General features: G+C 48.9%; 1 protein-coding gene across 6 annotated transcripts in view; it reads right to left on the reverse strand.

Annotated features, from left to right (window-relative positions):
- DYSF (dysferlin) overlaps positions 1-15768 on the reverse strand; it is a 456891-nt gene that overhangs the window by 260310 nt on the left and 180813 nt on the right. For all 6 annotated transcript variants that reach the window (XM_068274344.1, XM_068274325.1, XM_068274335.1 and 3 more), the window contains one exon: positions 11845-12022. In XM_068274344.1, coding sequence (XP_068130445.1) covers positions 11845-12022 — 178 coding nt within the window. The remainder of the gene's footprint in view (positions 1-11844; positions 12023-15768) is intronic.

Raw genomic sequence — 15768 nt, forward strand, 5'->3', positions numbered from 1 at the left:
TGTTAGGTATGGAAGAGGGGGCTGCTGCACAAGAGATCCTGTACATAACTGAAGGGGGCTGCTGTACATGACTGTTAGGTATGGAAGAGGGGGCTGCTGCACAAGAGATCTGTACATAACTGAAGGGGGCTGCTGTACATGACTGTTAGGTATGGAAGAGGGGAGCTGCTGCACAAGAGATCTGTACATAACTGAAGGGGGCTGCTGTACATGACTGTTAGGTATGGAAGAGGGGGCTGCACAAGAGATCCGTACATAACTGAAGGGGGCTGCTGTACATGACTGTTAGGTATGGAAGAGGGGGCTGCTGCACAAGAGATCTGTACATAACTGAAGGGGGCTGCTGTACATGACTGTTAGGTATGGAAGAGGGGGCTGCTGCACAAGAGATCCGTACATAACTGAAGGGGGCTGCTGTACATGACTGTTAGGTATGGAAGAGGGGGCTGCTGCACAAGAGATCCGTACATAACTGAAGGGGGCTGCTGTACATGACTGTTAGGTATGGAAGAGGGGGCTGCTGCACAAGAGATCTGTACATAACTGAAGGGGGCTGCTGTACATGACTGTTAGGTATGGAAGAGGGGGGCTGCTGCACAAGAGATCTGTACATAACTGAAGGGGGCTGCTGTACATGACTGTTAGGTATGGAAGAGGGGGCTGCTGCACAAGAGATCTGTACATAACTGAAGGGGGCTGCTGTACATGACTGTTAGGTATGGAAGAGGGGGCTGCTGCACAAGAGATCTGTACATAACTGAAGGGGGCTGCTGTACATGACTGTTAGGTATGGAAGAGGGGGCTGCTGCACAAGAGATCTGTACATAACTGAAGGGGGCTGCTGTACATGACTGTTAGGTATGGAAGAGGGGGCTGCTGCACAAGAGATCCGTACATAACTGAAGGGGGCTGCTGTACATGACTGTTAGGTATGGAAGAGGGGGCTGCTGCACAAGAGATCTGTACATAACTGAAGGGGGCTGCTGTACATGACTGTTAGGTATGGAAGAGGGGGCTGCACAAGAGATCCGTACATAACTGAAGGGGGCTGCTGTACATGACTGTTAGGTATGGAAGAGGGGGCTGCTGCACAAGAGATCTGTACATAACTGAAGGGGGCTGCTGTACATGACTGTTAGGTATGGAAGAGGGGGCTGCTGCACAAGAGATCCGTACATAACTGAAGGGGGCTGCTGTACATGACTGTTAGGTATGGAAGAGGGGGCTGCTGCACAAGAGATCCGTACATAACTGAAGGGGGCTGCTGTACATGACTGTTAGGTATGGAAGAGGGGGCTGCTGCACAAGAGATCTGTACATAACTGAAGGGGGCTGCTGTACATGACTGTTAGGTATGGAAGAGGGGGAGCTGCTGCACAAGAGATCTGTACATAACTGAAGGGGGCTGCTGTACATGACTGTTAGGTATGGAAGAGGGGGGCTGCACAAGAGATCCGTACATAACTGAAGGGGGCTGCTGTACATGACTGTTAGGTATGGAAGAGGGGGCTGCTGCACAAGAGATCTGTACATAACTGAAGGGGGCTGCTGTACATGACTGTTAGGTATGGAAGAGGGGGCTGCTGCACAAGAGATCTGTACATAACTGAAGGGGGCTGCTGTACATGACTGTTAGGTATGGAAGAGGGGGCTGCTGCACAAGAGATCCGTACATAACTGAAGGGGGCTGCTGTACATGACTGTTAGGTATGGAAGAGGGGGCTGCTGCACAAGAGATCTGTACATAACTGAAGGGGGGCTGCTGTACATGACTGTTAGGTATGGAAGAGGGGGCTGCTGCACAAGAGATCTGTACATAACTGAAGGGGGCTGCTGTACATGACTGTTAGGTATGGAAGAGGGGGCTGCTGCACAAGAGATCCGTACATAACTGAAGGGGGCTGCTGTACATGACTGTTAGGTATGGAAGAGGGGGCTGCTGCACAAGAGATCCGTACATAACTGAAGGGGGCTGCTGTACATGACTGTTAGGTATGGAAGAGGGGGCTGCTGCACAAGAGATCTGTACATAACTGAAGGGGGCTGCTGTACATGACTGTTAGGTATGGAAGAGGGGGCTGCTGCACAAGAGATCTGTACATAACTGAAGGGGGCTGCTGTACATGACTGTTAGGTATGGAAGAGGGGGCTGCTGCACAAGAGATCCGTACATAACTGAAGGGGGCTGCTGTACATGACTGTTAGGTATGGAAGAGGGGGCTGCTGCACAAGAGATCTGTACATAACTGAAGGGGGCTGCTGTACATGACTGTTAGGTATGGAAGAGGGGGAGCTGCACAAGAGATCCGTACATAACTGAAGGGGGCTGCTGTACATGACTGTTAGGTATGGAAGAGGGGGCTGCTGCACAAGAGATCTGTACATAACTGAAGGGGGCTGCTGTACATGACTGTTAGGTATGGAAGAGGGGGCTGCTGCACAAGAGATCTGTACATAACTGAAGGGGGCTGCTGTACATGACTGTTAGGTATGGAAGAGGGGGCTGCTGCACAAGAGATCCGTACATAACTGAAGGGGGCTGCTGTACATGACTGTTAGGTATGGAAGAGGGGGCTGCTGTACATGACTGTTAGGTATGGAAGAGGGGGCTGCTGCACAAGAGATCTGTACATAACTGAAGGGGGCTGCTGTACATGACTGTTAGGTATGGAAGAGGGGGCTGCTGCACAAGAGATCTGTACATAACTGAAGGGGGCTGCTGTACATGACTGTTAGGTATGGAAGAGGGGGCTGCTGCACAAGAGATCTGTACATAACTGAAGGGGGCTGCTGTACATGACTGTTAGGTATGGAAGAGGAGGCTGCTGCACAAGAGATCTGTACATAACTGAAGGGGGCTGCTGTACATGACTGTTAGGTATGGAAGAGGGGGCTGCTGCACAAGAGATCCGTACATAACTGAAGGGGGCTGCTGTACATGACTGTTAGGTATGGAAGAGGGGGCTGCTGCACAAGAGATCCGTACATAACTGAAGGGGGCTGCTGTACATGACTGTTAGGTATGGAAGAGGGGGCTGCTGCACAAGAGATCTGTACATAACTGAAGGGGGCTGCTGTACATGACTGTTAGGTATGGAAGAGGAGGCTGCTGCACAAGAGATCCGTACATAACTGAAGGGGGCTGCTGTACATGACTGTTAGGTATGGAAGAGGGGGCTGCTGCACAAGAGATCCGTACATAACTGAAGGGGGCTGCTGTACATGACTGTTAGGTATGGAAGAGGGGGCTGCTGCACAAGAGATCCGTACATAACTGAAGGGGGCTGCTGTACATGACTGTTAGGTATGGAAGAGGGGGCTGCTGCACAAGAGATCTGTACATAACTGAAGGGGGCTGCTGTACATGACTGTTAGGTATGGAAGAGGGGGCTGCTGCACAAGAGATCTGTACATAACTGAAGGGGGCTGCTGTACATGACTGTTAGGTATGGAAGAGGGGGCTGCTGCACAAGAGATCCGTACATAACTGAAGGGGGCTGCTGTACATGACTGTTAGGTATGGAAGAGGGGGCTGCTGCACAAGAGATCCGTACATAACTGAAGGGGGCTGCTGTACATGACTGTTAGGTATGGAAGAGGGGGCTGCTGCACAAGAGATCTGTACATAACTGAAGGGGGCTGCTGTACATGACTGTTAGGTATGGAAGAGGGGGCTGCTGCACAAGAGATCTGTACATAACTGAAGGGGGCTGCTGTACATGACTGTTAGGTATGGAAGAGGGGGCTGCTGCACAAGAGATCCGTACATAACTGAAGGGGGCTGCTGTACATGACTGTTAGGTATGGAAGAGGGGGCTGCTGCACAAGAGATCCGTACATAACTGAAGGGGGCTGCTGTACATGACTGTTAGGTATGGAAGAGGGAGGCTGCTGCACAAGAGATCCGTACATAACTGAAGGGGGCTGCTGTACATGACTGTTAGGTATGGAAGAGGGGGCTGCTGCACAAGAGATCCGTACATAACTGAAGGGGGCTGCTGTACATGACTGTTAGGTATGGAAGAGGGAGCTGCTGCACAAGAGATCCGTACATAACTGAAGGGGGCTGCTGTACATGACTGTTAGGTATGGAAGAGGGGGCTGCTGCACAAGAGATCTGTACATAACTGAAGGGGGCTGCTGTACATGACTGTTAGGTATGGAAGAGGGGGCTGCTGCACAAGAGATCCGTACATAACTGAAGGGGGCTGCTGTACATGACTGTTAGGTATGGAAGAGGGGAGCTGCTGCACAAGAGATCCGTACATAACTGAAGGGGGCTGCTGTACATGACTGTTAGGTATGGAAGAGGGGGCTGCTGCACAAGAGATCCGTACATAACTGAAGGGGGCTGCTGTACATGACTGTTAGGTATGGAAGAGGGGGGAGCTGCACAAGAGATCTGTACATAACTGAAGGGGGCTGCTGTACATGACTGTTAGGTATGGAAGAGGGAGCTGCTGCACAAGAGATCCGTACATAACTGAAGGGGGCTGCTGTACATGACTGTTAGGTATGGAAGAGGAGGCTGCTGCACAAGAGATCCGTACATAACTGAAGGGGGCTGCTGTACATGACTGTTAGGTATGGAAGAGGGGGCTGCTGCACAAGAGATCTGTACATAACTGAAGGGGGCTGCTGTACATGACTGTTAGGTATGGAAGAGGGGGCTGCTGCACAAGAGATCTGTACATAACTGAAGGGGGCTGCTGTACATGACTGTTAGGTATGGAAGAGGGGGCTGCTGCACAAGAGATCCGTACATAACTGAAGGGGGCTGCTGTACATGACTGTTAGGTATGGAAGAGGAGGCTGCTGCACAAGAGATCTGTACATAACTGAAGGGGGCTGCTGTACATGACTGTTAGGTATGGAAGAGGAGGCTGCTGCACAAGAGATCTGTACATAACTGAAGGGGGCTGCTGTACATGACTGTTAGGTATGGAAGAGGGGGGAGCTGCACAAGAGATCTGTACATAACTGAAGGGGGCTGCTGTACATGACTGTTAGGTATGGAAGAGGGGGCTGCTGCACAAGAGATCCGTACATAACTGAAGGGGGCTGCTGTACATGACTGTTAGGTATGGAAGAGGAGGCTGCTGCACAAGAGATCTGTACATAACTGAAGGGGGCTGCTGTACATGACTGTTAGGTATGGAAGAGGGGGCTGCTGCACAAGAGATCTGTACATAACTGAAGGGGGCTGCTGTACATGACTGTTAGGTATGGAAGAGGGGGCTGCTGCACAAGAGATCTGTACATAACTGAAGGGGGCTGCTGTACATGACTGTTAGGTATGGAAGAGGAGGGCTGCTGCACAAGAGATCCGTACATAACTGAAGGGGGCTGCTGTACATGACTGTTAGGTATGGAAGAGGGGGCTGCTGCACAAGAGATCTGTACATAACTGAAGGGGGCTGCTGTACATGACTGTTAGGTATGGAAGAGGGGGCTGCTGCACAAGAGATCTGTACATAACTGAAGGGGGCTGCTGTACATGACTGTTAGGTATGGAAGAGGAGGCTGCTGCACAAGAGATCTGTACATAACTGAAGGGGGCTGCTGTACATGACTGTTAGGTATGGAAGAGGGGGCTGCTGCACAAGAGATCCGTACATAACTGAAGGGGGCTGCTGTACATGACTGTTAGGTATGGAAGAGGGGGCTGCTGCACAAGAGATCCGTACATAACTGAAGGGGGCTGCTGTACATGACTGTTAGGTATGGAAGAGGGGGCTGCTGCACAAGAGATCTGTACATAACTGAAGGGGGCTGCTGTACATGACTGTTAGGTATGGAAGAGGAGGCTGCTGCACAAGAGATCTGTACATAACTGAAGGGGGCTGCTGTACATGACTGTTAGGTATGGAAGAGGGGGCTGCTGCACAAGAGATCCGTACATAACTGAAGGGGGCTGCTGTACATGACTGTTAGGTATGGAAGAGGGGGCTGCTGCACAAGAGATCCGTACATAACTGAAGGAGGCTGCTGTACATGACTGTTAGGTATGGAAGAGGGGGCTGCTGCACAAGAGATCTGTACATAACTGAAGGGGGCTGCTGTACATGACTGTTAGGTATGGAAGAGGAGGCTGCTGCACAAGAGATCTGTACATAACTGAAGGGGGCTGCTGTACATGACTGTTAGGTATGGAAGAGGGGGCTGCTGCACAAGAGATCTGTACATAACTGAAGGGGGCTGCTGTACATGACTGTTAGGTATGGAAGAGGAGGCTGCTGCACAAGAGATCTGTACATAACTGAAGGGGGCTGCTGTACATGACTGTTAGGTATGGAAGAGGGGGCTGCTGCACAAGAGATCCGTACATAACTGAAGGGGGCTGCTGTACATGACTGTTAGGTATGGAAGAGGAGGCTGCTGCACAAGAGATCCGTACATAACTGAAGGGGGCTGCTGTACATGACTGTTAGGTATGGAAGAGGAGGGCTGCTGCACAAGAGATCTGTACATAACTGAAGGGGGCTGCTGTACATGACTGTTAGGTATGGAAGAGGGGGCTGCTGCACAAGAGATCCGTACATAACTGAAGGGGGCTGCTGTACATGACTGTTAGGTATGGAAGAGGGGAGCTGCTGCACAAGAGATCTGTACATAACTGAAGGGGGCTGCTGTACATGACTGTTAGGTATGGAAGAGGGGGCTGCTGCACAAGAGATCTGTACATAACTGAAGGGGGCTGCTGTACATGACTGTTAGGTATGGAAGAGGGGGCTGCTGCACAAGAGATCCGTACATAACTGAAGGGGGCTGCTGTACATGACTGTTAGGTATGGAAGAGGGGGCTGCTGCACAAGAGATCTGTACATAACTGAAGGGGGCTGCTGTACATGACTGTTAGGTATGGAAGAGGGGGCTGCTGCACAAGAGATCTGTACATAACTGAAGGGGGCTGCTGTACATGACTGTTAGGTATGGAAGAGGGAGCTGCTGCACAAGAGATCTGTACATAACTGAAGGGGGCTGCTGTACATGACTGTTAGGTATGGAAGAGGGGGCTGCTGCACAAGAGATCTGTACATAACTGAAGGGGGCTGCTGTACATGACTGTTAGGTATGGAAGAGGGGGCTGCTGCACAAGAGATCTGTACATAACTGAAGGGGGCTGCTGTACATGACTGTTAGGTATGGAAGAGGGGGCTGCTGCACAAGAGATCCGTACATAACTGAAGGGGGCTGCTGTACATGACTGTTAGGTATGGAAGAGGGGGCTGCTGCACAAGAGATCTGTACATAACTGAAGGGGGCTGCTGTACATGACTGTTAGGTATGGAAGAGGAGGCTGCTGCACAAGAGATCCGTACATAACTGAAGGGGGCTGCTGTACATGACTGTTAGGTATGGAAGAGGGGGCTGCTGCACAAGAGATCCGTACATAACTGAAGGGGGCTGCTGTACATGACTGTTAGGTATGGAAGAGGGGGCTGCTGCACAAGAGATCTGTACATAACTGAAGGGGGCTGCTGTACATGACTGTTAGGTATGGAAGAGGGGGCTGCTGCACAAGAGATCTGTACATAACTGAAGGGGGCTGCTGTACATGACTGTTAGGTATGGAAGAGGGGGCTGCTGCACAAGAGATCTGTACATAACTGAAGGGGGCTGCTGTACATGACTGTTAGGTATGGAAGAGGGGGCTGCTGCACAAGAGATCTGTACATAACTGAAGGGGGCTGCTGTACATGACTGTTAGGTATGGAAGAGGGGGCTGCTGCACAAGAGATCCGTACATAACTGAAGGGGGCTGCTGTACATGACTGTTAGGTATGGAAGAGGGGGCTGCTGCACAAGAGATCTGTACATAACTGAAGGGGGCTGCTGTACATGACTGTTAGGTATGGAAGAGGGGAGCTGCTGCACAAGAGATCCGTACATAACTGAAGGGGGCTGCTGTACATGACTGTTAGGTATGGAAGAGGGGGCTGCTGCACAAGAGATCTGTACATAACTGAAGGGGGCTGCTGTACATGACTGTTAGGTATGGAAGAGGGGGCTGCTGCACAAGAGATCTGTACATAACTGAAGGGGGCTGCTGTACATGACTGTTAGGTATGGAAGAGGGGAGCTGCTGCACAAGAGATCCGTACATAACTGAAGGGGGCTGCTGTACATGACTGTTAGGTATGGAAGAGGGGGCTGCTGCACAAGAGATCCGTACATAACTGAAGGGGGCTGCTGTACATGACTGTTAGGTATGGAAGAGGGGGCTGCTGCACAAGAGATCTGTACATAACTGAAGGGGGCTGCTGTACATGACTGTTAGGTATGGAAGAGGGGAGCTGCTGCACAAGAGATCCGTACATAACTGAAGGGGGCTGCTGTACATGACTGTTAGGTATGGAAGAGGGGGCTGCTGCACAAGAGATCTGTACATAACTGAAGGGGGCTGCTGTACATGACTGTTAGATATGGAAGAGGGGGCTGCTGCACAAGAGATCTGTACATAACTGAAGGGGGCTGCTGTACATGACTGTTAGGTATGGAAGAGGGGGCTGCTGCACAAGAGATCCGTACATAACTGAAGGGGGCTGCTGTACATGACTGTTAGATATGGAAGAGGAGGCTGCTGCACAAGAGATCCGTACATAACTGAAGGGGGCTGCTGTACATGACTGTTAGGTATGGAAGAGGGGGCTGCTGCACAAGAGATCTGTACATAACTGAAGGGGGCTGCTGTACATGACTGTTAGGTATGGAAGAGGGGAGCTGCTGCACAAGAGATCCGTACATAACTGAAGGGGGCTGCTGTACATGACTGTTAGGTATGGAAGAGGGGGCTGCTGCACAAGAGATCTGTACATAACTGAAGGGGGCTGCTGTACATGACTGTTAGGTATGGAAGAGGGGGCTGCTGCACAAGAGATCTGTACATAACTGAAGGGGGCTGCTGTACATGACTGTTAGGTATGGAAGAGGGGGCTGCTGCACAAGAGATCCGTACATAACTGAAGGGGGCTGCTGTACATGACTGTTAGGTATGGAAGAGGGGGCTGCTGCACAAGAGATCCGTACATAACTGAAGGGGGCTGCTGTACATGACTGTTAGATATGGAAGAGGGGGCTGCTGCACAAGAGATCCGTACATAACTGAAGGGGGCTGCTGTACATGACTGTTAGGTATGGAAGAGGGGGAGCTGCTGCACAAGAGATCCGTACATAACTGAAGGGGGCTGCTGTACATGACTGTTAGGTATGGAAGAGGGAGCTGCTGCACAAGAGATCTGTACATAACTGAAGGGGGCTGCTGTACATGACTGTTAGGTATGGAAGAGGGGGCTGCTGCACAAGAGATCCGTACATAACTGAAGGGGGCTGCTGTACATGACTGTTAGGTATGGAAGAGGGGGAGCTGCACAAGAGATCCGTACATAACTGAAGGGGGCTGCTGTACATGACTGTTAGGTATGGAAGAGGAGGCTGCTGCACAAGAGATCTGTACATAACTGAAGGGGGCTGCTGTACATGACTGTTAGGTATGGAAGAGGGGGGAGCTGCACAAGAGATCCGTACATAACTGAAGGGGGCTGCTGTACATGACTGTTAGATATGGAAGAGGGGGCTGCTGCACAAGAGATCTGTACATAACTGAAGGGGGCTGCTGTACATGACTGTTAGATATGGAAGAGGGGGCTGCTGCACAAGAGATCTGTACATAACTGAAGGGGGCTGCTGTACATGACTGTTAGATATGGAAGAGGGGGCTGCTGCACAAGAGATCCGTACATAACTGAAGGGGGCTGCTGTACATGACTGTTAGGTATGGAAGAGGGGGCTGCTGCACAAGAGATCTGTACATAACTGAAGGGGGCTGCTGTACATGACTGTTAGATATGGAAGAGGAGGCTGCTGCACAAGAGATCTGTACATAACTGAAGGGGGCTGCTGTACATGACTGTTAGGTATGGAAGAGGGGAGCTGCTGCACAAGAGATCTGTACATAACTGAAGGGGGCTGCTGTACATGACTGTTAGGTATGGAAGAGGGGGCTGCTGCACAAGAGATCTGTACATAACTGAAGGGGGCTGCTGTACATGACTGTTAGGTATGGAAGAGGGGGCTGCTGCACAAGAGATCTGTACATAACTGAAGGGGCTGCTGTACATGACTGTTAGGTATGGAAGAGGGGGCTGCTGCACAAGAGATCCGTACATAACTGAAGGGGGCTGCTGTACATGACTGTTAGGTATGGAAGAGGAGGCTGCTGCACAAGAGATCTGTACATAACTGAAGGGGGCTGCTGTACATGACTGTTAGATATGGAAGAGGGGGCTGCTGCACAAGAGATCTGTACATAACTGAAGGGGGCTGCTGTACATGACTGTTAGGTATGGAAGAGGGGGCTGCTGCACAAGAGATCCGTACATAACTGAAGGGGGCTGCTGTACATGACTGTTAGATATGGAAGAGGGGGCTGCTGCACAAGAGATCTGTACATAACTGAAGGGGGCTGCTGTACATGACTGTTAGGTATGGAAGAGGGGGCTGCTGCACAAGAGATCTGTACATAACTGAAGGGGGCTGCTGTACATGACTGTTAGGTATGGAAGAGGGGGCTGCTGCACAAGAGATCTGTACATAACTGAAGGGGGCTGCTGTACATGACTGTTAGGTATGGAAGAGGGGGCTGCTGCACAAGAGATCCGTACATAACTGAAGGGGGCTGCTGTACATGACTGTTAGGTATGGAAGAGGAGGCTGCTGCACAAGAGATCCGTACATAACTGAAGGGGGCTGCTGTACATGACTGTTAGGTATGGAAGAGGGGAGCTGCTGCACAAGAGATCTGTACATAACTGAAGGGGGCTGCTGTACATGACTGTTAGATATGGAAGAGGGGAGCTGCTGCACAAGAGATCTGTACATAACTGAAGGGGGCTGCTGTACATGACTGTTAGGTATGGAAGAGGGGGCTGCTGCACAAGAGATCTGTACATAACTGAAGGGGGCTGCTGTACATGACTGTTAGGTATGGAAGAGGGGGCTGCTGCACAAGAGATCTGTACATAACTGAAGGGGGCTGCTGTACATGACTGTTAGGTATGGAAGAGGGGGCTGCTGCACAAGAGATCCGTACATAACTGAAGGGGGCTGCTGTACATGACTGTTAGGTATGGAAGAGGGGGGCTGCTGCACAAGAGATCTGTACATAACTGAAGGGGGCTGCTGTACATGACTGTTAGGTATGGAAGAGGGGGCTGCTGCACAAGAGATCCGTACATAACTGAAGGGGGCTGCTGTACATGACTGTTAGGTATGGAAGAGGGGGCTGCTGCACAAGAGATCTGTACATAACTGAAGGGGGCTGCTGTACATGACTGTTAGATATGGAAGAGGGGGCTGCTGCACAAGAGATCTGTACATAACTGAAGGGGGCTGCTGTACATGACTGTTAGGTATGGAAGAGGGGAGCTGCTGCACAAGAGATCCGTACATAACTGAAGGGGGCTGCTGTACATGACTGTTAGGTATGGAAGAGGGGGCTGCTGCACAAGAGATCTGTACATAACTGAAGGGGGCTGCTGTACATGACTGTTAGGTATGGAAGAGGGGGCTGCTGCACAAGAGATCTGTACATAACTGAAGGGGGCTTGGAAGAGGGGGCTGCTGCACAAGAGATCTGTACATAACTGAAGGGGGCTGCTGTACATGACTGTTAGGTATGGAAGAGGAGGCTGCTGCACAAGAGATCCGTACATAACTGAATGGGGCTGCTGTACATGACTGTTAGATATGGAAGAGGGGGCTGCACAGGGTGCTGTACAAGAAAGTTAGCCAGGGGTGGAAAAAGTATAAATCCGGCCTTGTAAGCGCGGCAATGACTCTTACCATCAAAGACGGCTCGGCTGTACTGCGTGGTGGAGGCCAGCGGTAAGCAGGTCGTGTCATACTTATTGCCGTAATTTCCGATGCTCACTTCAAATTGTATGGCGTCATCCACGTCTTGCAGCATGGTGGCCGAGTAAAACGATGCAAAGAGGCAGTATTTGCGTCTCCGTAGGTATTTCTGAAATACAACATGCAGTATTGTAAAATATAAAACATAAAAGCTGCTCTCTCTGGAGCTCAGCCGAGATCAGCCAGAATGACGTTCTTCCCATTCCCTCCTTATTGCTACTAGTTCTCTAGACTCCAAAGCCCCAAAACAGGTAAACGATCTATGGCTTAGGAAGCAAAGTACCGAGATGTAGCCTTTTTGGGTCAAGTTTTAACTATTCTGGACCTGTTACTGCATTCGCTCGGCTGAGGGAATTCCACGTACCAGGCTTCTGCAGGGGGTGAAAATATAACTGCACTGATATTTGTGGTCAGTTTACGGTGAATGTAATATATTACACTTCGTTGGTCGATAATAAGCTAAAAGTTATAAATTGACCAAGCTGATTTTCCGGAGTTAAGTCTAGAGTTCAAGACTATAGGCTCTATTCACAATCATTTTCCTCATGCGGAAATGCACTTGCGGTAAACTCCCGACTGAAATAAGACCATATTGACACTCACAAAATTTTGCGCATGATTATTTACTGCATGTGTAAAATTGTACGCATGTGTAAAAAAATGCAGTAAAAGTCCACAACAGTCGGTTAATTCCCACAAAAATTTTAAATTCACAAACAAAAATGGCGCCTTATTTCTGAATTAACTAGTGATTTTATATCACCTACTAGTACTTGGTGATATATTTTGCTTCCCATTGACTTAAAGAGAATCTGTATTGTTAACCACTTCACCACTGAGGGGTTTTACCCCCTGAGCACCAGAGCAATTTTCACCTTTCAGCGCTCCTTCCATTCATTCGTCTATAACTTTATCATTACTTATCGCAATGAAATGAACTATATCTTGTTTTTTCCGCCACCAATTAGGCTTTCTTTAGGTGGGACATTATGCCAAGAATTATTTTTTTCTAAATGTGTTTTAATGGGAAAAAAGGAAAAATGTGGGGAAAAAAATAATTATTTTTCAGTTTTCGGCCATTATAGTTTTTAAATAATGAATGCTACTGTAATTAAAACGCATGAAATTTATTTGCCCTTTTGTCCCGGTTATAAAACCATTTAAATTATGTCCCTATCACAATGTTTGGCGCCAATATTTTATTTTGAAATAAAGGTGCATTTTTTTCAGTTTTGCGTCCATCCCTAATTACAAGCCCATAGTTTATAAAGTAACAGTGTTATACCCTCTTGACATAAATATATAAAAAGTTCAGTCCCTAAGGTAACTATTTATGTATTTTTCTTAATTGTCAATTTTTGAATTTTTTTTAATTACAAAAAAAAAAAAAAATGGGGAGTGTGGGAGGTAATGAGTTAATTTTTTGTGTAAAAGTCATTTATTTGTATGTGAAAAATGTGTAGGGTGTAGTTTACTATTTGGCCACAAGATGGCCACAGTAACTTTTTGTTTTAATGCGACCTCCAAGTGTCCTTCCGGAAGCTTGGAGGAAGTATAAGGAGGCTGGACATCGGAGAGCAGCGGATCATTGCGGGGCTTAGATCAACGAACGGGAATGGATTTTCCCGTTCATTGATCCCTGGGCGAGCGGGCGGCGGCGTGTTTACTAGCGGCGGGCGGCGTGTTTATGAGCGGGAGCGCGGGCAGCGTCGGGAACGCGGAAAGTACGGATTTCTCCGTCCCTGGGGGTTAAAGGATGGAAAAAGGGACGGAGAAATCCGTACGGGCGGGGGTAAAATGGTTATAATCGCACAAAAGTAAACATACCAGTGCGTTAGGGGACATCTCCTATTACCCTCTGTCACAATTTCGCCGCTCCTCGCCGCATTAAAAGTGGTTAAAAACAGTTTTAAAAAGTTTGTTTATAGACAAACAAAATGGCCACCAAAACAGGAAGTAGGTTGATGTACAGTATGTCCACACATAGAAAATACATTCATACACAAGCAGGCTGTATACACCCTTCCTTTTAAATCTCAAGAGATCATTTGTGTGTTTCTTTCCCCCTGCAGCTATCTTCCACTGAAGTGTCAGGCTGTTTCTTCCTGCAGAGTGCAGACAGCTCTGCCTGTATGTAATTCCTCAGTATGTGAAAGCCCAGCCAGCTCAGAGGAGGATTTATCCAGCTTGTAAAAGATAAGAGAGAAGAGAGAAGCTGCCCTAATCTAAATAATACACAGGCAGTGTGCATAGAGGGGCCTGGAAGGGGGAGTTCATAGCAGAAACCAAACACTGAAGAACTTGGCAGCCTTCCAGACACAGGCTGACAAGTCTGACAGGGGAAAGATACATTGATTTATTACAGAGATGGTGATAGTAGAACGTGCTGCAGTAAGCCAGAACACATTAGAATAGCTTTTGGAACTTGTAGGATGATAAAAAACAGGATGCAATTTTTGTTACAGAGTCTCTTTAAATGGAGTCTGGAGCCTTGAGCGCTGTTTGCTGGACTTTAAAAAAAAATGTTTGACAAGATTTTGTATGCCACTTTTTTACGCATGGTTTCTGCATGTTTACTATGTAATTACGCATGTTTCCCCAAAAAATTTTACGAATTGTTCCTGCATGCGGGAAACATGCGGAACATTTTTAGTGAATGTGGAAAAAATGTGGAAATTATCACTGGCGGTAATATAGCGGTAAAAAAATCTATTACCGCATGTGTGATTGTGAATAGAGCCCATTGTGTGCTCCTTGCAACACATACAGTTCTCCCCTCTACATCTCCTCGCTAGTTTCCAGATACCAACCTAACCGCAATCTCAGATCTGCACACAACCCTGTTTTGTCCTCCACTAGAATCACCTCCTCACAGTCACGTATACAAGGGTTTGCACGTGCTTCACCCCTCCTCTGGAATCCCCTGCCACAACACATCCGTCACTCTCCAACGTTTGATATCTTTAAACATGCCCTCAAAACTCACTTTTTCCATCAAGCATACGCTCTACCTTAGGCCACTCCCCCTTTGACCTCTGGCTAAGTTGTACTTCCTACCAAATAACCTAAACCACACTGCTTCTAGGTATGAATATTGTATACTCCCCCATCTTTAGCTCCGTCCTATTCCTTTAGATCAGGGGTCTCAAACTCGCGGCCCGCGGGCCATTTGCAGCCCTTGATGCAATATTTTGTGGGCCTCGCCGGCAAAAGCTTAATTATAGTTTGCTTCAGTGCTCCCAAGTAATCCGCCGCATCCCCGATGCTAAACTAGGGCTGCAGAGCCCCCAAATCGCCCGGGGGGCAATCCGCCGGCTTTTCCTGGAAGGGGCAGAGCTTTCAGCTTCATCTCTGCCCCTCCTGACGTCAATCGCCGCATGGATCGCCGCCTCTCCCCGCCCCTCTCTGTGAAAGAAGAGTGAGAGGGGCGGGCAGAGGCGGCAATGCGCCACGATTGTGGAATTCCTTATGCGGCCCAGCCTCATCCTGACTTTGCCTCCTGCGGCCCCCAGGTAAATTGAGTTTGAGACCCCTGCTTTAGATTGTAAGCTCGTAAAGTCAGGGCTTCCTCCCCCTTTTGTATCTTGGAATTAGTTACACATTTTATTCATATTAATTTTGTCACTGTAATTACCAATTCTGTACTTTGTACCTAGTCTCCATTCTGTATATTGGTGTATACCAGTGTCTGTATTATTATGTACCCCCCTGTTTGTTTCTTACTTTGTACAGCACCACTGAATATGTTGGCGCTTTATAAATCAATAATAATTATATGATGCCCAATGCTAAAAGTCTGGCGAGCCACACCACTTCCTGGATGGGTGTGGCGGATACCACCCCCCCCCCCTTCCC

Source organism: Hyperolius riggenbachi, chromosome 1 (genome assembly GCF_040937935.1).
Source record: "Hyperolius riggenbachi isolate aHypRig1 chromosome 1, aHypRig1.pri, whole genome shotgun sequence".
NCBI lineage: Eukaryota > Metazoa > Chordata > Amphibia > Anura > Hyperoliidae > Hyperolius > Hyperolius riggenbachi.